The sequence below is a fragment of the Trachemys scripta genome, chromosome 6 (assembly GCF_013100865.1).
Source record: "Trachemys scripta elegans isolate TJP31775 chromosome 6, CAS_Tse_1.0, whole genome shotgun sequence".
Classification (NCBI taxonomy): domain Eukaryota; kingdom Metazoa; phylum Chordata; order Testudines; family Emydidae; genus Trachemys; species Trachemys scripta.
In genome coordinates this window covers 49982245-50007940 of record NC_048303.1, presented here as the reverse complement: position 1 = coordinate 50007940, position 25696 = coordinate 49982245, and the positions used below count along the sequence as shown (strand labels likewise).

The following is a 25696-nucleotide window of genomic DNA, read 5'->3' as shown; positions in this document are numbered from 1 at the left end:
AATTTTCCTCTTTTGAGCCTAATTTAAATCCCTGTCTATAACAAACAGAAATTTCTTTGTATGTCTTATGAGCTCTGTTTGTTTGTTCAAAAAATGATCCATAGTAGCTCCACTGTTCTTCTTGCTTGGCAGCTGTAAATTGCAGCCCTGTTTCACCGCCTGCCATTCCCCTGTTTCACTGCCTGCCATTCCCCTGTCCCCTTTTGTGCAAAGTCCTTGTTCTTTTCTGTTAGGAGTGATGTCAGTGAATGTCTTTAGTGTATACAGGAAGACAACTAACATATTTTGGTAGTGAAGGGGTTGCGCTTAACTGATAGAGTAAGGTAATCAATGGAGTACTAAGAAAAAAATCCATAAAGGGTTCCAGGTGATTAAAAATAAGGATTAAGGCTAAAGGCCTTCCAACACACAAAAGGGGAAGTATACCGAGAAAAGATATGGAGTATCTTTTGGGTTACTTTTATTTGTTTTTTTTTTAAGTGATAAAATGTTCTGGGTAACTTGGACTTTGGCAACCAAACTCTGTCCACATTCATGCTGTCATGGGGACATGTTCTATCACTAGACAAACACCATTCCCATAGCCACCCACTGATCACTTTTTAAATTGCTTGATGAATCTGGTGTAAAAAGATCCAGAGAAGGAAGATTTAGCTCATTAATTTGAGCTGTCTCCCCCCTGAGGATCACTTCAGTTGTGTCAGTATAAAAGAAAAATTCTTCTGTGGCCTGGCTGATCTTTCCTCACACACAATAGACTGTTACAAAGCTAGGACTTGTGACCTTCCCCAGGCTTCTGAAGCCTCACATGGTGTTGAAGCCTGAAGGTAATCACAAAGTAATGTGTTTTGGAAAATAGGCTAGAGCTTCATTAAGCCTCTTTGTACTTATGCTCTACATTTGTCACAGCTAAATGCTAATACATTTTACGTGATCACTTCCTGCTGTGAAATCTTGACCCCAGTTACAAAGGAATTATCTGGGATTCATTAGCCCAAATTCAGATCTGATATAAGTGGTTACAGCTAGAGCTGGTCAGGAAATTTCCATCAGAAAAATCTGACAAAGTTCCCTTTATGCAAAATAGAAATTTTCCTTTGGAAAACTTTAATTCCATCCCTGCCCCTCCCCTCCCCCCCCCCCCCCCCCCCAAAAAAAAAAAAAAAAGATATTTTTGGTGGAGAATAAATGTCTGCTCAGGGGGAAAGCTCTTGTTAATTGCCCTTTTTGCTTGCAAGAGGAAAATGAAATTAACAAGAGCATTCCCAGGCAGGCAGCCGGCAAGCCAAAAAATCCATTTTGGTTCTCCCAAAAAGGGATTCCAGAAATACTCCATTTTGGAGGGAAATTCATGAGGTTGAAGTTTTGTCCCAATTTGAAGTGGGGAAATTTTTTTCAAACAAGCAAAATATTTTGCTGTAAGAGATTTCCATTTTCTGGCCAGCTTTTAGTTACAGTTCTGCTGATTTCAGTAGCGTTGCATCCATATTATTCCAGATCTGAACTGGCCTCTAACCTTCTACTGGTGTTAAATGAGATCATGTGAAAATTTGTTACTGAGATAAGATGTAGTATAAGAAGCACACAATAGAAATGTATATTTCATTGATTTGTTGCAGGTCACTGGGAGATAACAATCAATTCAGTCAATCATTTTCACATTTATAAAGTACTTTTTATACAAAGACCCTATGGCACGGCAAGGAATCAATAAAAGGACATATAAGTGAAAAAGACTAAATCAAATATTGGATGTTTCATTTGAGCGTTACCATATGACATGTAACATGCAGAAATTTCCCTTCAGCACTCTATACATATGGATATGCATATCTTTTTCTGACATATGTGTGTGTTTATGAATTCAGTTTGTGTGTATATATTTGTAAATGTGTGTAAATCAGAGATGCACTTTTGTGTGATTTGTGTGTCTCTCTCTCTCTCACTCACTCACACTCACACACACACACACACACACAGTACATATAGTATATAAGCTAGCTGTGTAGTTCTTTTAAATTCAAAATTATAACTAAAATCCACTAGTTTAAAGCATGGGATATTTATGAGATGGAAGAATCTCCCCTCCAATGAATATTTATAACCACAATTTTTCATTTTGGTTTCTTGACTATATCTCCTATTTAGTCATAAGAATCTTAGCTGTATTATGCTTTTCCTGAATACTGTATGTACATAGTAATTAACATAGATTCTTAAAATACATTGTTAGAATATTAAATTTTAAATTAAACAAATTCCTTTGTGGAAAATATTTTCTGTTCAGTTAAGGCACCATACAATTTCTAGTGAGAAAAATCTTTTGAAGAAACAAATTTTAAATGTATTTTGCCAAAACAGTGTAAGAATTGCTCTTTCTCTCCCTCCATTGAAGTCAATGGAGTTATTCCATGTTTACACTGGCAGAAATTAGATGAATAACTATCACACAAATGTTAAAAATGTTTTATATTAAAATAAAATCTTTAAAAATAAAGTAACATTGTTTGTGTTGGGAATACAGAGTATTTAGTTTATCTCTGAGGAGCTGACATAAAGGGTGGCAACAAGAAGGATCAGATCCTCTAAAATTAACCTTTTTCTTTTTTTTTTTTAATTTGTGCTTGTAATGAAAGCAGGGGAGATGGCAGAACAAAGTGCTATCAGGGCACACTGTGCTTCCTGGATTTCAGGAGGCAAAGTTCAGACTTGATAAAATTTCCTAGGGTCTTGCAGATGGAGACTGTCAACAGCAGTTTTGACACTGATCATGTGTCGTCATGAGCAGTTGCTAAGGGTAGTTTAATATATTAGTGTTAATGTGGTAAAATAGATACCATAAAATACACACCTTCTGTAGTTTAGAGTTGATAGCAATGCTACCATCATCTGTGACTTCACCCATGGATAGAGGAAAGGGTTGGTTAAGCATAAGACAATTCTTGCTGTCAGTTAGCCATTGTCCCTCCAACTGGGCAGTTTGTTTCAGAATTACCATGTCCAAAGTGTCTCCTTATGGGTCAAATGTTAAGAATATTCCATATAATCTGCAGATAAATTGAACTGAGAATGGTAAACAACTTGATGTCCTAAGGGCAAACTTTGTATTACCATAAGAGCGATCTAATCACCATCTGTTGTTCTCTGTTGATAATGGAATGTCCATAGATATGGACCCATAGAATGGGAACTATGAATGAGGATCAAGGGTATTATGTGTGGGTTTTTTTGTTTTGTTTTTTGTTTTAAGATATTCTCTAAATCAAACAGAAATTAATTCAAGGAGGTTCTATGGCTAGTGTTACATACGAGGTCAGCCTAGAAAATCACAATGGTGCGTAGGAGCCAACTCCATGGGTGCTTTGGGGCTGGGGAGTGCTGAGCATCCACCAGCAGCCCCCGATCAACTCCTCCGCCTACCATCAGCACCTCTCACCCACTGCAATCAGCTGTTCCATGGTGTGCAGAAGGCGCTGGGGGGAGGGGGAGGAGCGAGGGTGGGGCGCACTCAAGGGGAGGGGGGCAGAACTGGGTGGGAAGAGACAGGGTGGGGATGGAGTGAGGGCAGGAAGAGGCAGGGTGGGGTTGGGGTCTTGGGGGAAAGGAGTAGAGTGGGGACAAATCCCAGGGGTTGAGCAACTCCCCTCCCCCAGCACATTAGAAAGTCAGTGTTGCAGAATGGAGATTTAGGTGTATAAGTGCTTTAGATCTCGTCAGTCATTACTTCAAATGGGATAAGTTAGAGGAAGGCTTAGCTGTCAGTGTTTTGGTGTGGGAGGGGAAAGGCCAAAAAGAATTAAGGACCAGATTTTCAGAAGTGCTCAGCACCTAACCGTTCCTGTTGACATCATTGGGAGCTGTTGAGGGTTGAGCCCTTTTGAAAATCTGGCCCTAAATTACTAAAATATGATATATGAAATGTGAATAAACTTGGTCTAAAAAACTAAAGACCAGTATAGTCTTGAAATCCAAATACTTTCATATGGAAAAAAACCTCCTAACAAAACGTATTTTATAATCAATAAATCTGGCTTTTTCACAGATCAAAATTGAAAAGCACTGGGAGTACTGGAAGTACAGAGTGAAATACTGGAATGCTGAAGGGTAGTTATGTTCAAAGTGCTCTTTACAAAGGTTAGGTCAGAGAAGCTGATAAACTTCTAGTGACTTCATTCATTAAGATAATTTTCATTGTTTTTTTTTATATTCACTTTATATAACTGTGTTGATACTGTATAGATAATAAAGTAGAGAGAATCTTAAATTTTTTGGTAGTATTTTAGGGACAAATCTTGGTGAAATGTTTGGCACTTCTGGGAGGTACAAGGAAGTCTCAGCTCAAGATGCATTCAGTACCTTGAAGACTCAGACTCCTAATTATGTATCATCTTCTTTTATAATCATTGAGTTGGTGTTAATGTCAGCATTACTGGAAAGTGTCCATTTTGTGTCTGTTGCCTTCAACATTTGTAGTTATGTTTCAGTACATTATTTTATGGTATGTTGATACATTGAAATGAAATAATCAATGAAGAACTTCCTGTGACTATTAAAACTAGCACAACCTATGGTACAAACCACATGCTAGATTTACAGTACATTTCCTTATTTTCGTACAGCCTCTTTCACCTGATGTTTTCTACTTTGTCATACTGCACATGCTGCATATTTCTGGTAGACATTTTACATCATAAACAGCTACAGATTCAGCTATGTTTAGGGATCAATCCTGTACCAACTGAAGTCAAGAGCAAAACTGTTATAGACTTCATAGGGAATAGAGCTGGGCCCTTAATCAGCAAAAATAGAAGAGAGAATACTGTAAACATGCAACATGATCAACTCAGTGTGGCTGTCCTTACCCTTAACTTGTGCATTTCCTGACTTTTCTATTGTTAACTGTGCAACTGTAATGTTGGACTGGAATCATAGGACTGGAAGGGACCTTGAGAGGTCTTCTAGTCCAATCCCCTGCACTCAAGGCAGGACTAAATATTATCGAGACCATCCCTGACAAGTGTTTGTCTAACCTGTTCTTAAAAATCCCCCCTACCGCCCCCCAGTCTTCTCTACTTCAGACTAAACAAACTCATATTTTCAATCTTCCCTCACCGATCATGTTTTCTAGACCTTTAATCATTTTTGTTGCTCTTCTCTGGACTTTCTCCAATTTTGTTCACATCTTTCCTGAAATGTGGCACCCATACCTGGACATAATAATCCAGTTGAGGCTAAGTCAGCACGGAGTAGAGCAGAAGAATTACTTCCTGTGTCTTGTTCACAACACTCCTGATAATGCAGCCCAGAATTATGTTTGCTTTTTTGTTGTTTTGTTTTTGTTTTTTTTGCAACAGTGTTACACTGTTGACTCATATTTCGCTTGTGATCCACTGTGACCCCCAGATCCCTTTCTGAAGTACTCCTTCCCTAGACAGTCATTTCCCATTTTGTATGTGTGCAACTCACTGTTCCTTCCTAAGTGGAATACTTTGCATTTGCCCGTATTGAATTTAATCATATTTACCTCAGACCATTTCTCCAGTTTGTCCAGATCACTTTGAATTTTAATTCTATCCTCCAAAGTACTTGCAACTCTTCCCACCCAGTCCGCAAACTTTATAAGTGTACTCTACTTGCCATTCTCTAAATCATTGATGAAGATATTGAACAGAACTGGACCCAGAACTGACCCCACTTGATATGCCCATCCAGCTTGACTGTGAACCACTGATAACTACTATTGTATTCAGTGCATGTAGTGCAAGCCTATCAAGCCTAGCAACGACCCTGCATACATACTCTAGCCCACTCTGTATACTGTGCTGATCTATGTTTGCTGCTGCTGTTTCCTGCACTAGCTGGATTCAAGCTAGTGCAGGTAGGCTTTTGCTGTGTAAGCATACCACATTCAGCCCACAACTTTTTTTCTCACATCCCATCCAACTATAAGTAATGTTTTTCCCCAAACCAAAGGCATTAGACTCGATGGAAACTAATTGTATATCCATGGATTTCAACCTTCACATTACATGTTCAGCTGATTTTGTTGCCTTACTGGTAGGGTTGGTGGAAATGACTGTAGAATAAAAGCAGGATGTTTTTACAATGGGGAGTATTGTGCTTTTTTATTTTCCAGCCACATACAAATGTCTGAAAGTATTTCGATCAAGTAAACCATACAAATAAACAAGCAAACAAAAAATCATACATGGAAAATTTCAACCTTGAAGGTGAGAACATGTGTGTGTAAATCATCATGTTCCTATTACGCCTCTGGCGTTTAGGGCAGTGACGAAGCTCCTTCACTCCTGTTAGTTTATGGCAAGTCTTTCAGTAGTTTTCCCCAGCTGTGCCCCAGGTTTTTCAGCTCGGCTTCCACAGCTCTTCACTGTGTTGTTTTTGGTGGCCTCATTTTCACTTGCCTTCAGGTGTGCACCATTACTACTCTGGTAATGGAATCAGTTTCCATTCGAAGCACATGACCGATCCATCTCCAACACCTACTGGCAATGATGGTGCTGATATCCTTTTGGCTTTGCTGTGTCAATAGATCTCATTTGAGATTGTTCTGGGCCAGAAGATATGGAGGATTTTTCTGAGGCAGTTTGTATGGAAAGACAGTTTGAACATGTCATACTTTCTCATTCCCCAGCATTCTGCACTATAAAGTAATGTTGAAAGTATGCAGCTCTGATAAATCTTTAGTTTGGTTTTGGTGTTGTATTTTGATGATTTCCAGATTTAAGCTCCTGAAGGAGTTTCTGGCTGTATTGATTTTGTTACGGATGTCCTGGCTTGCTCCACCATCCTGGCTGATGGTGCTGCCCAAGTATGTGAATGTTTCTATATTGGTGAGACCATAATCCTCCATCCGTACTGGTGATGGTGAGGCAATATTAAAGGTCGTGATATCTGTCTTATTGGGGTTGACTTTCAGTCCAATTTGCTGGCTGAATTTGATGAGTCAAGTTGTTTTTTCTTGTATATGGTGTTGGATATGTGATAAGAGAATGAAATCATCTGCAAAGTCCAGGTCTTCAAGAGATTAGAAGGGTGAGACATGACACACCCCTGACGAACTCCTGTTTTGACTTGAAAACTAAGCTCACTGTGATCAACACTGCATGTAAAGAAGAAATAAAAGCTTTTGATGATGTTGATTATACAGAGAGGGATTCCATATGCCTGCAGAATGCACCATAGGCTGGTCCTGTGAATGCTATCAAAAGCCTTCTCAAAGTCTATGAAGTTTATGTAGAGTTGCTGTTGTCATTCTAAGTATGGTTCTATTATGTTTCGTAGCATGAAGATCTGGTCTGTACATCCACGCCCTTTCCGAAAACCGGCTTGCTCTTTTCTGAGAACGCTATCAACTGCCTCTGATATATGCTGGACTATGATCTTACACAATACTTTGCTTGACACAGATAAGTGTGATACCATGCCAGTTATTACAATCACTAAGAGTTCCTTTCTTTGGTATCTTCACTATAACCCCATTGGTCCACTCATCTGGCACTTTTCCCCTTTGATAGACTGATATAAATAGAGGGGCCAGGATAGATGCTGCTAACTCAGGATTTACCTTGAACAATTCTGCATTCAAGTTATCCTTGCCAGGAGCTTTCCCATTTTTTAAGGATTTGATGGCTTGAATGATCTCTTCCTTAGATGGGGTGTCTGTGTTGATATCAAGACCTTCTTCTGCCTCCTGGATATTTGTTTCCTCTTTAGGTGGCTGTCTGTTCAGCAATTCTTTGAAATGCTCTGTCCAGTGCATTTCTTGTTCTTTTTCTGTTGTTAGTAGGTGACCTTGTTTGTCCCTGATGAGTGTTTGTTTGGTGTCTGCCGTTTACCACCAATAAGCCGCACCGTGTTGTAGATGTGCATCTTTGTGTAAAGATGGGGATATAATGAACTGAGTTTTGCATTGTTAACTATAACAGATGTTAGCAGGTGCCTACTTAGTTAAAAAGGGCTATAAAATATAAGTATTTAACTTAAAAGGTTCTTTATTGGTATGTTAGTGCAAGTTTTATAAAATATGAGAGGAGTGAAGACTTTGCTCTATAATTTATAGACCGGTGCTCGTAGTGATTAATATTAATGATCATTTGAAGTACATTAGGTTTTATATTTGTATATTTTATTTTTTTCTTGATATTTTTAATTCTTGATTGTATCTTCACACACTACACACAAGAGTATGTTTATATAGTTATGTGATGTTTCAGCCATGACAGACAGCCACTAGTTTCAAAATTAGTGCTCTAAAGTCAGCCTGTTGTGATGTTGGCAGAACTTCATCGAATGGCTATGCATGCCAGATAATTATTTTAAAAACAAATCACTACAGTTTTTATCTTGCAAACAGTCAGGTGTATGATTTCTTCAGTAGGCACTGGGTTGACTCATTCAGTTAGCAGTATTTTGTTGTTGTTCATCTTAACTCCCAGTCAACAAGAACAAAAAAAAACCTTCAAGTTCTTACAGTAACAAACATAGAAAAAAAATAAGGATATTAAACACAATAATTTAAAAACATGGGGAATGCTAAATTAATGGAATGCTTATGAAAATTATAATATTGATACTGTTCCAACAGATTCATGGATTTTAAGGGCGGGAAACTTGAGTACAATCATCTAATCTGTTCTCCTGTAAAATATAGGATATAGAATTTCACTTACTAAGTCCTGCAGTGGTCAGAGTTATATTCTCCTACTACACATGTGAACCCTGTAAAGGCCAATAACATGTGATTGAACTAGAGTATCTTTCTCAAACATTCAGTCTCCACTCAAAGATTCAAAGAGATGATAAATTTACCACTCCCCTTGGTATTTCTTACATTAGATTTTATTTCTAATCATCATAACGCTGATGCCCAAGACATTCATAAGAAGAAACAAAAAAGGAATTTTTAGTGTGGAAATTTCCTATATATTTTTATATTGTAATGAAGATTTTGCTAATCTTAATTTCCTGGAAGTTGAGGCTAGCCTTTTGTTAGTCATTTGTGTCTTGAAATATAATGGCAAAGGGGAGGGAAAAGAGAGAAAACTTGTTCTCTCTTGAATGCACCAGTCAGTGGAACATCTTGCCACCAGTTCTGGAAAGCTATGGACAGCTGATAGCAAGAACTTGGCTAGCTGTAGCTGGAAAGGGGCAATGCCACTACTTGAAAATTCATGAACATTGAAGGATCCACTGTTACTCTAACATTACATACTATATTGGAACAGAATGAGTCTACATTCCCAATAGAAGACGAAAGCATCCTTGAGCAACTGGCATCATTTCTGTCTTATCTAGGTTGTGTTTCAGCCACTTCACTGCAGAGCAGAGTCTGGTTTTGACAAAAAAGAGATGCACAGCGGAGCAGTAACACTATAGTGATGGCCTTCATAGCTTATTCCAATAATATAACTCAATATAATTTATGCACATTGAACAGGAGGGGTGAAAAAATGGATCTATGTGATACTTCTCTCCACCCTCCTCCCCTTCATATTGGAGTTCTTAAGTAAGAGGAAAAAATGTACGACCACACCAGCAAGGGAACAAAACTTGGTCGATGGTATATTGAGTGCTGTTGACAGATCTAGTAACATCAACATAGGCAATCTTCCTGTGTCCATTAACAACTGTAATATGCCAAAAGTCAATTATCATATTGATTTTTATTTCTAGCAATGCCATGAACATATCTAAACAGCACTTTGAATGTTCACCTTCTTGAAAGAATTGCATTATGTTTTTCTTCATTTCCCAGCTATGATTTTAATAATTGTGTGGCTGCAGTTATTCAGAACCATTTGTTAGTGTTAAATTTTAGTGCAAAAAAGGAAAGGAATCTTTTACATTTTCTTTCATTTGAAATTGAAGTTAAATCCAGAAACTGTTGCATACTATGGGGTGTTGATGTTGACCATTATTAGGCTTCGTTTGATGCATTTTACAAAACTCTAAATATTTAGGCTTTTGAGTATGAAATAATACCCTGTAGATAGTTTACTGTTTTTATTGTTATCAGTTCTTTCAAATCATGCACCCATTACCTTTTCTTACAAATATTAATACAAAGTGTTAAAGGCAACTAGATCTAGCATTAATCCTTGATGACCCCTTTCTTCGACAAAAGCTAATGTAAGCCACTAGTGAACTGCCCCCTTAATAGACTTCAAATTTACTACACCTCAAAGTTCAGACTGGGTTTGCTTGCACTTCTGAAAACATCTACCTGTATAATGGTCAAACGCTGAGGCTTAACACAGGTATTATTGTAGTCACTCCCATGCTAACACTGCATCATTGCATTTTCATAGCCGCTCTCATACCAGTAATATGATATACCCTAAACAATTCATGTTACTGGACCCTCTGTTCAAATCTATTTCTTCTGTGATTGCATATGTGTTTTATTAGCATACATTGAGGATGATAGTATTACTCACTTGTGAGTTATACAAGTAATCACAAATGTGCATCAAATTTGTTCTAAGTGTACAGCAATAAAATCTTTGTGCTGCCATACGACATCATATATTTTGTTAATGCTCCACTGTAGAAAGGGAGGGGGGGAAAACCCTTTGTAAAACATTTTTAAAGTTACAAACCAGTTCAGTTTTGGTGTTTACATCTCCAAATACTTCAAGATCATTATCATGCCGCCACTTTATACAGACTTCTTGGACATACTGGTGGAGATATCCATGTCTTCCAAGTGACCCAATGTAGGCCCATTCCTGATCCCTCCCACCCCTTCTGAAATCAGTGGGAGAACGGTTTGAGTGATCATGCCAAACTATTGCCAGGCATAATGAACAGCGGATTTTGTGTGAAGCAATGTGGTTCGTTTATTTTTTGTTTTTCCTCCTTCCTCATCTCTGAAATAAGATAATTGGGAAATTTACTGCTAATTGTCATGGATGAGACTCATTGTATAAATAGTTTTTTAAAATAACGTTAGGATTGAAATTGCTGCTAATCACAGGAATAGTGTTGTGGTGGTGATACTTTTATTTATTTATCAATAATTTAATGGCAAGTGGAGCGCTGACGTGTTTGAGTTGGGATGAAAAATTTATAGTGTGTTCTTTTTTTAAACACTTCTTATTAAGGCAAAGTTGTAATACAACATTTACATATGATATTGTACATTACTTATTATTTATTCAGGATCAGGTTAATATTCACAGAACCTGGCTAAAGATTCTAGCTTGCTGGCTGGGGAGCCCTCCAGCTCTAAGTACACTAAAAAGGTGACCAAATTTCAAAATATCTATCCACTTTTTGGTGCATCTCGTATGTACATACATGGTGTGAAAGCTTGTCCATTACAAGGACAGTCCATATTTTACTATACCACAATACCACAATTACATAGAAGGGGAAGTCCGACGTTTCCAGTCATGTGCTATACAGAGTCTTGCTGCAAACGTGTTTTTTTTTTTAAGGAAAGAGTCCAATGGCTTATTAAAAGCAGTTTGTTTTTCAGACGTAGCCTTTCAAGCTATCAGTGATAAAAGAAATCCTGTCATGGACAGCAGGCTAATTTAAGCTGTGTGTCTCACTTGATAAAGAAATCACTGTGTGCATAAGGCTGTGGAATTTCATATTGAATTTATTCATATTTAATTTTTAATACATATTTCCAGTTCAGTCATGCCCAGGATTTAGAAATACAGTAATGACTGCTAAAATTAGGACTTTGCCTTTTTCATGAAAGCAATTCTAAATGTGCATATTTCTGCCCTGGAATATTATGGAGTTCTGTTTGGACTGCAAAGGGGAAAATGAGTTAATTTTGAGCAGTGACTTCTCTACTGGTTAATATCATGTTGGCCAAGATATTGCCTTCTAATTATATGCAGTGAGTTCTTCTAGCTTTTCAAGAAGTTATGGTAATCACCCTTTAGAACAGACAAGTACAGTTTTAGTTATCTCTGTCAAAGTTCTGGGCAACTGCACCTGTATCTTCCCTCTGTATTAAGCTTCTGACTCCCTACCCTCACCTCTCCTGAGCAAAGACATGTGTCTTTCTCTCTCCTGGCCAGGGTTTTTCTAGGCTGCACAGATCCCTGCCTATACTGAATTCCTCAGCAAGTCAGACTGCCTACGCAGGCCTGCTTTGCCTTCTCTTCAGAGGTTCTAAACTGCACAATTGCTCAGAGTTAAGTTACCATACCGCTCTTTCTAAGCCTGCGTGTTTATTTGTAAGGTACAGGCATTACAGAGAAAACATATTAAAACAATAAAGAACCTACATGCATGCTAATAAGCTTACCATAGATCATCTCCCTCCCCCAATCTCCACAAGGGTTCTGATTGGTGTCAGTCCTTCCAACTCTTTCCTAAGGATTGGGGCTCTCCTTTGGACAGAAAGTCCTGTCTCTTTGTGGATCAAAAGCAGGCCCTGAGTCCATTTAAATTCAGGCTGTTTGTCCAAGGTCCTTTCTTTGTCTTTTGGCCTCTGGAGAATCCAGGCTGAACTAGGATAAATGAGCCTCTCCTGGAGGTGGTGCCTCTCTGGATGGCAAGGGAGATTCTTCAAACTTCACCCATAGCCACATTCCTTTTTCTGTCCACCTTCTCAGTGCTCTGGACCTAGCCTAACCTCAGCTTCTCTGTGGGGAGGAGGAGGAGTATTGTTTCCCACACAGTGAGGCAAGGTGAGCAGAATTCCCTTTCCCACCGGCTCAGGATTCTTTACTTTTTCACAGACCATCAGGCAGTCAGAGACTGTGGGAAGAAGTTCCCTTTCCTTCCTGGCTGTAGTTCTCCTCACTCCTCCTTTCTCAGGTATTTGCATACCTGGGGAAGGTATCTCGATCCCCCTTGGAAACTAGTGAGGAGGATCCACCCCCTTTCTCCCTGCCCCACCTCTTCCCACCCCTGCTCCACCTCTGCCCTGCCTCTTCCTGCCCCGTTCTTCTTCCTCCCCTGAGCATGCCGCATCCTCACTCCTCCCCCCGCCCGAGCCTCCTGCATGCCATGAAACAGCTGGCAGGCAGGAGGCGCTGGGGGGGCACTGATAGGGGGCTGCTGGTGGGTTTTTTCCCTGTGGGTGCTCCAGCCTTAAAGCACCTCTGGAGCCACATTCCATACCACATCCTCTTTCCCCACCTTATTCAATTCACACTCCATTTCAAAAGCATTTAAAACACATCCATGTCATTCCTCTCCCTAATGTGAGGAAGTAATTTAGAATCTGTGCCACCCACCCCCACAGCACTGGCTTCACCTACCAGACTATCATTTGACTGGTTCGGTTTCTCCAACTCAGGCTGATATTGTTGAAACTGGTTCTGCTGATGCAGTTTCTTCATCTCGAGCTGGTATTAATGTTCCTGCTCCTCTTCTCTCTCATGCTGGCGCTCTTCCTCCCAGTCCACAAACTACTGGATTTGCAGACTCGCTTGCTGTTTCTCCTGCTCTAACTGTTGATCTCGCTGGGTTCATGCTGATGTTTCACCAGTCCTTCTGCCCTCCCTGCAACTCCTTGGTAGCTGGGGAAATTGCAACTTGTTTGCTTTTGACTGAGTGCACAAGTCATCAGCTCATTTCTGTTTCCACCACTCTTCAGGTCAAAAGTCAATTTCCTTCCTCTGGAGCTCCTACAACATTGTCACTGAGCTAACAGTCTATACAACCTATTCCATTTTTAAAATAAGCAATGTTTCTTTGGTACTGGATAGAAAAGTGAGAAAAAAGTCATAAAATGAAAATCCATCAATACTGTGGGATTTGTCTAACCACAAACAAAAGCACTTAGTTAGGTTCAAAGGCTGCCTGGCAAAGTAGAGCATATTAATGACAGTGGGTGAAATTCTTGCTCTTTTGAAGACCTTTGCAAAACTCCCCTGGATTTCAGTAGGGCCAGCACTTACCTTTTCAGCAATATGGAGTTTGTTTGTTTGTTCTCCTCTCAGAAAGCTTGTTTAGAGCCTGATCTTACACCATTAAAGTCAACAGAAGCTTTGCAATTAACTTAAATGGGCACTGCATCAAGACCTGAGGCTGTCAGTGAATTCCAGCATCTTCCAGTGTGCCATGTCTCAGCAGAGCAAAGCATCTTTCCTCCTCCTCCTCCTTCTTCTTCTTCTTCTTCTTCTTCTCCTATTGTCCTTAAATCCTGAATTGACATGACCATCTTTTCTTTAATTTTAGTATATCTACAATAAAATATTTTCTTTCTGTCATACAATTTAAGTTCAATCCTGCATATGCTTATTTGCAAAAGTAGTCATTACTCAGGTGATAATTTATTTGTATAAGGGGTTTTATAGGCATTTGTTACTGTGTTGTGTTTAGCTTCTTGTTCCCTATCCTTTTCAGTTCTTTCGGAATATTGAATTGCGTTAATAAACCTTCCCCCCTCAAAAGAGTTTAATCAAAGGAAAGCAGCTGGCTGGTGCCTCACACAACATTTCATTAGCTGCTATTGATTGATTCTGATGCCCCTTGGAAAGACTACTTCACTCCAGTGCAATTAGAAGTAAACCCTGTGTCCAGGATAATTGTCATATACAATAACATACAGAACACAATATTAAATTACCCAAGAGTTATATACAGAGCAATTCATATGTGATGAAAGAGGTTCCCAAAGGTGTCTGCTATAAAGTTTCACTAAAAATAAGGAGTCCTCGAGTTATATATGTTGATGTAGGCGAAGAGGGAAAAATAAATCATGCAGGAGATCAAAGTTTGCAAAAATCTTTGAAATCTGTCTCTCTTTGGCAGCCAACTGTAGTCAAGTTGTAGAAGCAATTGCCTGAGGGAGGAAGCATGTCACACAGTTCTCAGGCCACCTTCATTGGTGCTACCAGAGGCTTTGTGTGTTTTTATTCTGTCCAGCCCAGTGTTTAACGAGATGTGCTTTCCAAGCAAGCTAAAAAGTGGATGTCTGTGGCAGAGAAAGTGGAAAAACTGTGGTTTTTCAGTGAAACAGAAAGATAACCTTATCTTTAAAATGCTAAGGAATACTGATCAAAAAACTCCACCGTGCTCTAGAGCTCTCTATCATCTTAGAGTTCCCTATGGCACCTTTATGCTGAGTCTCCACTAACTTCTTAGGATAAGAAGAGTGTGTGAGTTAATCACTTGTTGGTTTCCTTCCCTTTGATTAAATACTTTTGAGGGATGTAGAGAAAACCATTTTTATTATGTATGTTTATGAAATATAGATGGACTTCTTGTTATCTTGAGTGGGAGCAAATGAGGCCAATGCAGAACATTCTTTTGACAATCCTATCCTTTTTCTCTCTTTAGGTCAGCGTGGCAACACGTTTCTTTTAACAGTGCTGTAACTATTCCCATTAATTAATATGGTCTCAGAAATGTGTGACTGATATCTTCCAGCGAATAATATGAAGTTTTATCCTATAGTCTTTACACAATAGATAAAAATGGAGGATGGGGGACAGAGGGTGGAGGATATAGATACAAGACTGTAAAACCACACAGTCATGTTAAGTTCACAGTTGATTTAGCTTGGTTTTCTAATAAATCTGAATTCTGATTATGCAGTCGATTCAGACTTTATATTTAAAAACCCACGCATATCATGCCATTTTATTGCCAGTTTCGGATTTTAGTACATATATTTAAATGTAATCAAATAGCTATTAATTAGCACTGTTTGAGTTTCTTCAACTATTTATAACTTTTTTCTTTCTTTCTTTCTTTTTTGGGCCCAGAATCTGAGGAAGAGGAGCCAACTTCAGCAGGTAAGAAAATCTTATGATTTAATCATATTAACCATTATAGATGCTTCTAGGTTTAATTTTAACCAAGGTGCTCGCCAAAGTATGACACCATGGTAAATGCCTTTAGGATTTAGGGCTAGTTAACTACAGCATCAGTGCCTTTCCCTCCTATTTGGTCCCTCCTTTTGCCAGTTCTTTGGTTTATATTAGAAACATTGAGTATGCCTAGACTTATTTCAGAAGAACTGATTGACAAATAATTAAGATATTTGACAATACACTTGCGGAGTCTAGTTTGGAAACTCCCTGAACGTTGTTCCAGGATACAAATTTGTGGCTTACCCTTATAACTAAGCTTAACAACCTCAAATTAATCAGGAATCCCCTAATTTGAGATTTAAAAAACTTTAATACACACAAGCTTAGTAATAGTTCTAGCATATGTGAAGGAACATTAGTAGCATGTTCAGAAGAAACAAAGGGCCTAGGGTAGCAGAAAATAAATTGTACGGATGAATGAGAGAGAGAGAGGGAGGATGCGTACAGGGGTTGGAGAAGTAGTGTAAGGCCCGGTCTACATTACAGACAAAGCTACATCAGCTAGGAGTGTCAAAAAGTCACACCCCTTAGCTGAAGTAGCTATGCTGGCAAAACTTTCTAGTGTAGATGTAAATATAATGACAGAAGAGTGCCTTGGTAGGCATAGCTAATGTCGTTACCAGCTATGCCAGCAGAACATCTCCTTCTCTGTGCATATGCTATATTTCCACTAGGGGGCTTTGTTGATGTAGCTATGTCAGACGAGGCTCTTTAAGTACAAATATGGCCCAGGATTTGGGACACCTGGTCTAAGTCCTTGTTCTGCCACTGACTTCCTGTCTGATCTTGGACAAATCGCTTAGCCCCCTCCGAGATGCAGTTCACCATCTGTAAGATGGGGGAAATACCCAACTTCACAGGAAAATACATTTAAAGATTGTGAGGTGCTCAAATAGTATGATACTGAGGGAAATATAAATAATTAAGAAGGGAATAAAAGTAAGAAGGGTAAAAGGTAGGCAGAGGGAGAATAAGCAGGAAAGACTGTAAAAGTGGGAAGAAAGAAAGGAGGCAGATGATTGCTTAATAAAAGGAGATAGTGTAAGATTAAACAAAGTGTGCAAGAGCAAAAGTATGAAGGAGATGAGAAAGAAGACAAGGAGTCAAGGGGAAAAGAAGAGTTTGGATAAGAGAACCTTAAAATGCTTAAACATGTTTAAAGATATTTTTAAAATCATTTTTAAAAGTTGCAGCCTTCTGAGAATCCATTGTAGCAGGACTTTCCAGCATTAAAATTTTGTTTAATAGCTGCTTATTAAGATATATTACATATTTTCAAATAAAATAAATGTAAAAAGCAGACATATCTATTAAAGTCAAAAGCTATTAAAACCATGGTTGTATAACCCACAGACCTTCTGGGTGTGGTGTTCTGTCCCATCTAGTGGCATCGAGACCCCTTAGAGTTAAATGAGTCTGCTCTACAGCTTTAGCTAACAGCCGGTTGGCTTTTAGCCCATGCTGTAGAGGCTCATGCACTAAGCTCCAGAGGTCCCAGGTTTGATCCCACCTCTCAATGACTGGGGTCTCTTGGAGTTACAGTTGTTCCAATTTTTGCACTAGAAATGGAAGCAGTCATATTTAACCTTCTGCAATTGTATTAGCCACGCTTTCCCCCACCCCCAGTAGTATGCTGAGAGTTTGTGGGCATAAACATACACATATTTACACAATCTAGGCCTAGCTTGTGCCAGCTTGTGCACAATACAGAGCATGCAGACACTCCCACAAGTAGTCCCATTGCAAAAAATCCTACCAGGCATATAAATCAAAAGGGAAAAAAAAACACAATGCTCTCAACTCACTTGCTAAGAAGGCCAGATAGAGAGCATCTTGGAGTGCTGCTAGACCTGCTAAATGGGATTTCACGGGTCTCAGAGTACCCTGAAAAATTCTGTACTTGACTCCGCAGGAGCACCTTGCTTTTTAAATAGCACCATATTAGAAGAGTGTAATTTCAGAGGGTTTTTTTGTTTTTTATTTTGCACTCCAGTGTAACACTGTGCCCTTCATTGGTATTTTGGAATATTTCTTCCAAATAAAACATGTGTTTGATGGAGCTGAGCTCATAATTTGCAATGAAGTGTGTGTGTTAGAGAGAGAGAGAGAGAGAGAGAGAGAAATTTAGCTGCTTTTCTGCTGGTGGAATATCCCTAAGCAATTCATAAGTTCCTTGAATTACGGTAATTCATTATTGATGAATATTTTTTGCAAAGTTCCATGAATATATTTCACTTGATTAAATGGTCACAAATATTTGACATATTTCAAATTGAAACTATGTTGCTTAGTTGTGATCAAATGAGCAGCACAGTGTTTTGTGTATTTTGGGAGTGCCTAGGAATCTCAAGGAATGGGGAAATTTACCAGCATTATTTTACTGGTATAATTATATTGTTACAGTCACACTGGTATAACTCTCCACATAGACACTTACGCTGAATAACAGTGGCCTCTTTGTGGGACATAAGCTAAACTGAAAAAAACCCCCACTGTTATTGCAAGTAAGTGTTTCCATGTGAGGTGGTGTTCTGGTACAACTGTGATATAATTATACTGCGCCGCCAGAGCCCGGGAGGGGAAGTGCCCGGCCGGCGGCTGGGGTCCGGAGGCATGGGGGCTGCCTGAAGCCCATAGCACTCGGGCAGCTCGGTTCTTAAACAGAGCCGAAGAGTCGGGAGGAGCAGAGCCACCGCGGGAGGGGAAGTGCCCGGCTGGCATTTTCCCGGACATGTTCGGCTTTTTGGCAATTCCCCCTGGACAGGGGTTTGATTGCCGAAAAGCCGGACATGTCCGGGAAAAACCGGACATAGGGTAACCCTACATAAGGCAACACTAAACTTCAAGTCTGTAATTGGTCCCACTGACTCTATAAGCATGGACTTAATCGGGGCCTTAAACAGAAAGCAGTGAATCTGTGGTCCAGAAGCTCAGTGTAAGTTGTGACAAAAAAATACTCCATCTTGTTCCTAAGGAAGTCAAAATCAAAATTCTCATAGATATCAATGGGTGTAAGATTAGGCCCAGTCTTCTAACCTTCTTGATGTAGTGCTATTATGTGAAAATAAACTTAAAATTAAAAGAAAAAAGCCTCTTGTATATGTGTTGCTTGTTCAAAGAAATTACTCCAGGGTTTCTCCTATTATGCACAGAATGCAACTATTCTTTAATCTATTTCAGGGTATAAATTAACATTTAGATAAACAATTTGAGATCTTTGGAAGCTTTTTAATTTATAGTTTCTGTTCATTTTGCTTTAAGGTATGACCAGATGGTATTGTTCTGAAAGTAATAGATTGCAACATTCTTATGGAAGTGTTTTTAATACAATTATTTCCCCAGCTTTTATTGGCATTTAGAACTCTATGTTCTGCATAAATCAAATAATCCTTCCCTATAATACTGACTCAAACATTTTTTTTGTTGATAAAAGATGCATGTTTATAGATTTATATTAGGGGCCTGATCCTAAGCCTACTGCAGTCAATGGGAGTCTTTCCATTGACTTCAACAGGAATTGGACCAGACTCTAAAAGAAGGAAGCCTTGTAAAGAGAGAACCTTAAACTACTTTCAGCTACTGGAATTTTTTTCTGAAGCTCAAGTGTTTTCTTTCTCTTCAAAGAATGCTTGTACTTTACATCTTTCATCTAGTTTGTGGTACTTATTTTGGAGGAGTATAATTAACCTTATGATGCCAGGGGAGTAGAGTTAACATGGAAGTGATTTTGGAGGAATGTAAGGACATTTTCATAATTTGCCAGGCTCAGGGGTAATCATGTATCATTCACAATCATAAGCATCTTATGATTGTACTCTGAATACTTTTCTTAAGGTATGACATTGGAATTTTGTAGAACAAGGACTTATGCTATCAATCAAAAAAGGTGAGAAGATATATTCTATAGTTGGGAAAAAAAGGACAACTGATAAACAACAATTCTAATACAAATAGCCATCCATACTTTTCCCCAAATGATACCATTCTTGAAGCAGTAATATTGTGTAGATCAAGGATATGTATCAGAATCTTGATATTTTATTGGGCTTATGAGTATTGTCATGATTAAATATTTTTAATGCCATAGTGATGGTCATTAGTGTGACAGGTTGGACCCCCCTTCTGGGTTGCCACCTGATGTACTGGGATTTCACTGAGCCTGCCTGCTCCACTAGCCTGGGCTTCCTCTCCCTGTTTTGCTGAATTAGGCTCTCCGGCTTCTGGCAGCACACACACACACAGGTAGAAACGCACCAGCTGTAGAATCACACAGAGTCTGCAAACAGCTCTCTATGAGGAGGCTCAGCAAGGAAATCGCTCAGCACTCAAGTGCAGCTCCCCTCTGGAAACTATACCCAAAATAATATGTTCTTGCACTCTAGAGAAATCTATTCAAAATAAAAAGAACGAGGAGTACTTGTCTTTTTGCTGATACACACTAACATGGCTACCACCCTTAAACCTATACAAAGTAAGCTCATAAATTCGCCCCCTCCCTCACTGTGGAGGAAGATATGCACAATTTCCACCATCCCCCCATTAGAAATTGCACAAACTGGGTTTAATAATAACCAAACAAGTTTATTAACTATAAAAGACAGATTTTAAGTGATTATAAGGGATAGCCAACAGAACAATGCTGATTACTAAGCAAATAAAACAAAACACACATACTAAGCTTAAGATCTTAAAGAGACTTGTTTCAGGAAGTAATTTCTCACCCTAAATATTGTTTTAGGCAAGTTGCAGAGTTTCTATAGCTTAGAGTTCCAGGTGTTTCTCTTTACAGACTAGACTCCTCTGTCTCCATCTGGACACAGCCCTTGCCTTCCCACAGCTCAATTCCTTTGTCTCTTCAGGTACTTTCAGCAGACTTTCTTCTTGGGCAGGAAGGCAATGGAAAAGAGACCTGTTTTCCTTACTCCCCAATCTTAAATAGATTTTACATAAGGCAGGAAGCCTTTGTTTCCAGTGGAAAAGTACCAGCAGTGTCCAAGGTGGCACTTTTTATCAGGTGACATTATCACCTGACCTTGCAATGTCAAAGCAACCATGAAACCAGAATTATTTGCAATGTCCACAGGAACAAACTCCAGGAAGATGGGGGATCCACATCTTCGAAGACTCATTGTCTTTTTCCTAATGGGCCATTAAAGCTGATGGCCTGTTGTCTAGTGGGTGTTTCTCAAATACACACACATAGTCAATATTCCTGACTTCAGATACAGAAATGATACATGCATACAAATTGGATAATCACATTCAGTAAATTATAACCTCTCTGATACCTTACAAGAATCTGTTATGCCATATCCATATCATAAGCATATTTTCCATAAAGAATATGGGGTGTAACGTTACAATTAGGGATCTTTATTTATTTATTTATTTATTTATTTGCATTTTATCAGCAGGATAAAATGATAATCCTGGATTCTACATTTCATGATGGAGTTTGGCTCTCAGCATCCAAGGCACACTGGCCTTTTCTATGTAGCCCCATCAGAAGTGTAAAGTCAGTGAATTTTACCCTGGCCAGTGGCCATTATTACAGCCTATGTGAAAGGATTAGTATCTTTATAATCCTCAAATAATAGATGTCTTGTCTGTTCTTAAATTAGTCTGTATCTAGAGAAATGACATTTCAGAATTGTTTTGGGTATGTAGGCAATGAACTAAATTGGCTCTTTTCAGATGAGAAGGAACTTACACTTTTCTGTAAGACACAGCTTCCGGTCTCAACATTTTTTTGAAAATATATGATTGGTTTTAAGGATAACTTTCAAGCTAAATCCTTTTTGGTTTTAACAGCATTTTTGTGCCCTTTCTCTGTAGAAGTGCTTTAAAGTTCTGGAACAGCTTCTATCACATTCTGGCTTAGTACCTTGGTGCTTAGTTTTATCTCAGATATCTGTGAAAACTTTCTTTTGAACCACTTCAGTGAATGCAAACACAGTTATTGATGCATTTCTGACTGGTATTTTTTTCTCCCCCAATTACGGAAAGACGACTAGAAAAATCTTCTCTGAGGAGCTTTCTAACAGATACCACTCTTCCTAGTGTACAGCCATGAGTGAGAGCCTCTCCTAGTGGCCTCTTTAACTTGGAGGCCTCTGCACTGTGATAATTTATATCCGAGAACAGTTTGTCTATATCAGCTGCTGCTGGATGACCTGCTATATGAAGCTTTGTATCTCAAAATGTTCATCCTAGATTAATGTTTCTTCTCCTCCCCCTAAGGCTTAACATCTTATTTCCCTGAATATGGAACTGTTTCTGACAATATCAAAGAGTAATTTCTTCAAAGCAAGATGAGAGATGGCAGAGATAAACATGCTTCGCTTTGTTCACCTATTTTTACTCCTTTACTTAGAATGAAGAAATAAATGCATTCCCTTTTTCTCTTCAAAATCATTACTCTGAACCAAGAACAGTCATTGTTATTGTTGTCATTGAACAATCTACTTCTTTTTTAAATCCGAGGGCAGTAGGCAATTGGTACTTAATGTTCATATACATGGAATATGCAAATACATTTGGCACCTCCAATGAGTGAAAGAAGAAGATCAGTGTTGGAAGGGACCTCAGGTGGTCATCTAGTCCACCCCCCCTGCTCAAAGCAGGACCAATCCCCAACTAAATCATCCCAGCCAGGGCTTTGTCAAGCCTGACCTTAAAAACCTCTAAGGAAGGAGATTCCATCACCTCTCTAAGTAACCCATTCCAGTGCTTCATCACCCTCCTAGTGAACAAGTTTTTTCTAATATCCAACCTAAACCTCCCCCACTGCAACTTGAGACCATTACTCCTTGTTCTGTCCTCAGGTACCACTGAGAACAGTCTAGATCCATCCTTTTTGGAACCCCCTTTCAGGTAGTTGAAAGAAGCTATCAAATCCCCCCTCATTCTAAATAATCACAGTTCCCTCAGCCTCTCATAAGTCATGTGCTCCAGCCCCCTAATCATTTTTGTTGCCTGCCACTGGACTCTTTCCAAATTTTCCACATCCTTCTTGTAGCGTGGGGCCCAAAACTGGACACAGTACTCCAGATGAGGCCTCACCAATGCCGAATAGAGGGGAATGATCACGTCTCTCGATCTGCTGGCAATGCTCCTACTTATACAACCCAAAATGCTGTTAGCCTTCTTGGCAACAAGGGCACACCGTTGACTCGTATCTAGCATCTCGTGCACTATAACCCCTACGTCCTTTTCTGCAGAATTGATGCCTAGCCACTCGGTCCCTAGTCTGTAGCAGTGCATGGGATTCTTCCGTCCTAAGTGCAGGACTCTGCACTTGTCCTTGTTGAACCTCATCAGATTTCTTTTGGCCCAATCCTCTAATCTGTCTAGGTTCCTCTGTATCATATTCCTACCCTTCAGCATATCTATCATTCCTCCCAGTTGAGTGTCACCTGCAAACTTGCTGAGGGTGCAATCCACGCCATCCTCCAGATCATTAATAAAGATATTGAACAAAACTGGCCACAGGATTGGCCCTTGGGGCACTCCGCTTGATACTGGCTGCCAACTAGACATGGAGCCATTGTTCACTACCTGTTGATCTAGCCAGCTTTCTATCCACCTTATAGTCCATTAATCCAGTCCATAGTTTTTTAACTTGCTGGCAAAAATACTGTGGGAGACCATATCAAAAGCTTTGCTAAAGTCAAGGAATAACACGTCCACTCCTTTCCCTTCATCCACAGAGCCTGTTATCGCATCATAGAAGGCAATTAGGTTAGTCAGGCATGACTTGCCCTTGGTGAATCCATGCTGACTTTTCCTGATCACTTTCCTCTCCTCCTAAGTGCTTCAAAATGGATTGCTTGAGGACTGCTCCATGATTTTTCCAGGGACTGAGTTGAGGCTAACTGGCCTGTAGTTCCCTAGATTCTCCTTCTTCCCTTTTTTAAAGGTGGGCACTACATTAGCCTTTTTCCAGTCATCCGGGACCTCCCCCAATCACCATGAGTTTTCAAAGATAATGGCCAATGGCTCTGCAATCACATCCGCCAACTCCTTTAGCATCCTCGGATGCAGTGCATCCGGCCCCATGGACTTGTGCTTGTCCTGCTTTTCTAAATAGTCCTGAACCACTTGTTTCTCCACAGAGGGCTGGTCACCTCCTCCCCATACTGTGCTGCCCAGTGCAGTAGTCTGTGAGCTGACCTTGTTCGTGAAGACAGAGGCAAAAAAAGCATTGAGTGCTTTTTCCACATCCATTCAGTAAGGGGCCCACACTTTCCTTGACATTCTTCTTGTTGCTAACATACCTGTAGAAACCCTTCTTGTTACTCTTAACATTCCTTGTTAGCTGCAACTCCAAGTGTGATTTGGCCTTCCTGATTTCATTCCTGCACACCTGACCAATATTTTTATACTCCTCCCTGGTCATTTATTCAAGCTTCCACTTCTTGTAAGCTTCTTTTTTGTGTTTAAGATCAGCAAGGATTTCACTGCTAAGCCAAGCTGGTCACCTGCCATATTTACTATTCTTTCTACTTAATATTATATAATCCTCAACAGCTCTGTAATATAGGTATTTATGTACAGATGGATACAAATAACTCTGTTATGTATCTGTTAAATGGAATCTGTGGGGAAAGCCTTCATTTTTTGACAACATTTTGTGGTATTGATTCTTTTTCCTTCCTTATTTCTAATTTTAATTTGTAAACTTTAACATCAGTTGACAAAAGCAATCTAAAATCTATAGAAGGTCCTTGTAGAGAAATCCAGCAAGCATGAGAAATTTCTATGGGGTCTGAAATAAGAAAGGATAACTGACCCAGCACAGAGCTGAATTCAGAAAAAGGAGTAAAAGGGTTAGAACAGAGGGAAAAAAAACAAAACAGTAGATGGTTCAGAACAAAATAAAAAGGCAGTAACAGAGACAGGATTTATAGTGGGAAACAAAAAAAAATAGCAAAGAACATGGGAGAGGCTAAAGGGCTATACCTCATTCAACAGTAGCTGACTTGGTGAAAAGTCATATTGCACTCTGGAAATATTTGCAGTATTCAATGTGAGTAAAAGTGGCAGAATCAGCCTCAAGATAGGAAAAAGTTTAACAGGAGATATGAAAATAAAGTTAACAGAGAAATTTTTAAACCCTGCTTCTTCAGAATTCACCACAGCATTGTGCTGGGTAGGACTCTAGACTTCTCCCAGGTACATCTTATTAGAATTCAACAACCAAAGTGGGATGAGATACTGATAAGTTTCTGTTACTGATAGGTCAACCCCGAGCTCAATACTGCTTAATTATTCCTTCCAACAAAATGGCATGTTCTCTCACTGAGAACGTCTGTGGGTCTCATAATAATATTTCTGATAAGCAACTTTAAAAAAAATATTTATCTGTCTTTTTATTTTCAAATGCACTAGATTACATTAAGTGTCAGGCTTTCTTTCTTTCAGACAGACACACACCCACTGACATTTCAGTTATATCAGTTGAACACTATGGGCTAGATTGGGCCACAAGAACGCATCCCTTCATAAGGCACATTGTTTCTTCCCTGAGCCATAGGGGTCCTCCTGAGGTGGCTCAGCAATGCAAATTATCACCCCCTTGCAGTAAGAGGACAGGAGGGAAGGGATTTGTGGGTCCCCGAGCCACAATTCCTTCCCTGGGATGCCCCTGGAAGGGCACAGCAGGCTACACCTATACTCAATATAAAACGGTTACTCACCTTCTCGTAACTGCAGGCACAGGTCAACTAGTCTGTGGATATAATCTTTCCAGGCATTTGAGGAAACACCCTACCACAAGGTTGGCAAACGTGGAACGCCCAAACTCTGCCAGGTGCAAGGCTGAAATAAATAGCAAGGTGTAACCTGATGGATGGCCCTGTTGTTTCAGGTGCAGGAGGTAATCC

At 39.4% G+C, this 25696-nt stretch overlaps 1 protein-coding gene across 1 annotated transcript in view; it reads left to right on the top strand.

Annotated features, from left to right (window-relative positions):
* The window catches only part of EDIL3 (EGF like repeats and discoidin domains 3), a 440325-nt gene that overhangs the window by 132398 nt on the left and 282231 nt on the right, over positions 1–25696 (top strand). Inside the window, exon 3 of the mRNA XM_034773693.1 lies at positions 15705–15734. Coding sequence (XP_034629584.1) covers positions 15705–15734 — 30 coding nt within the window. The remainder of the gene's footprint in view (positions 1–15704; positions 15735–25696) is intronic.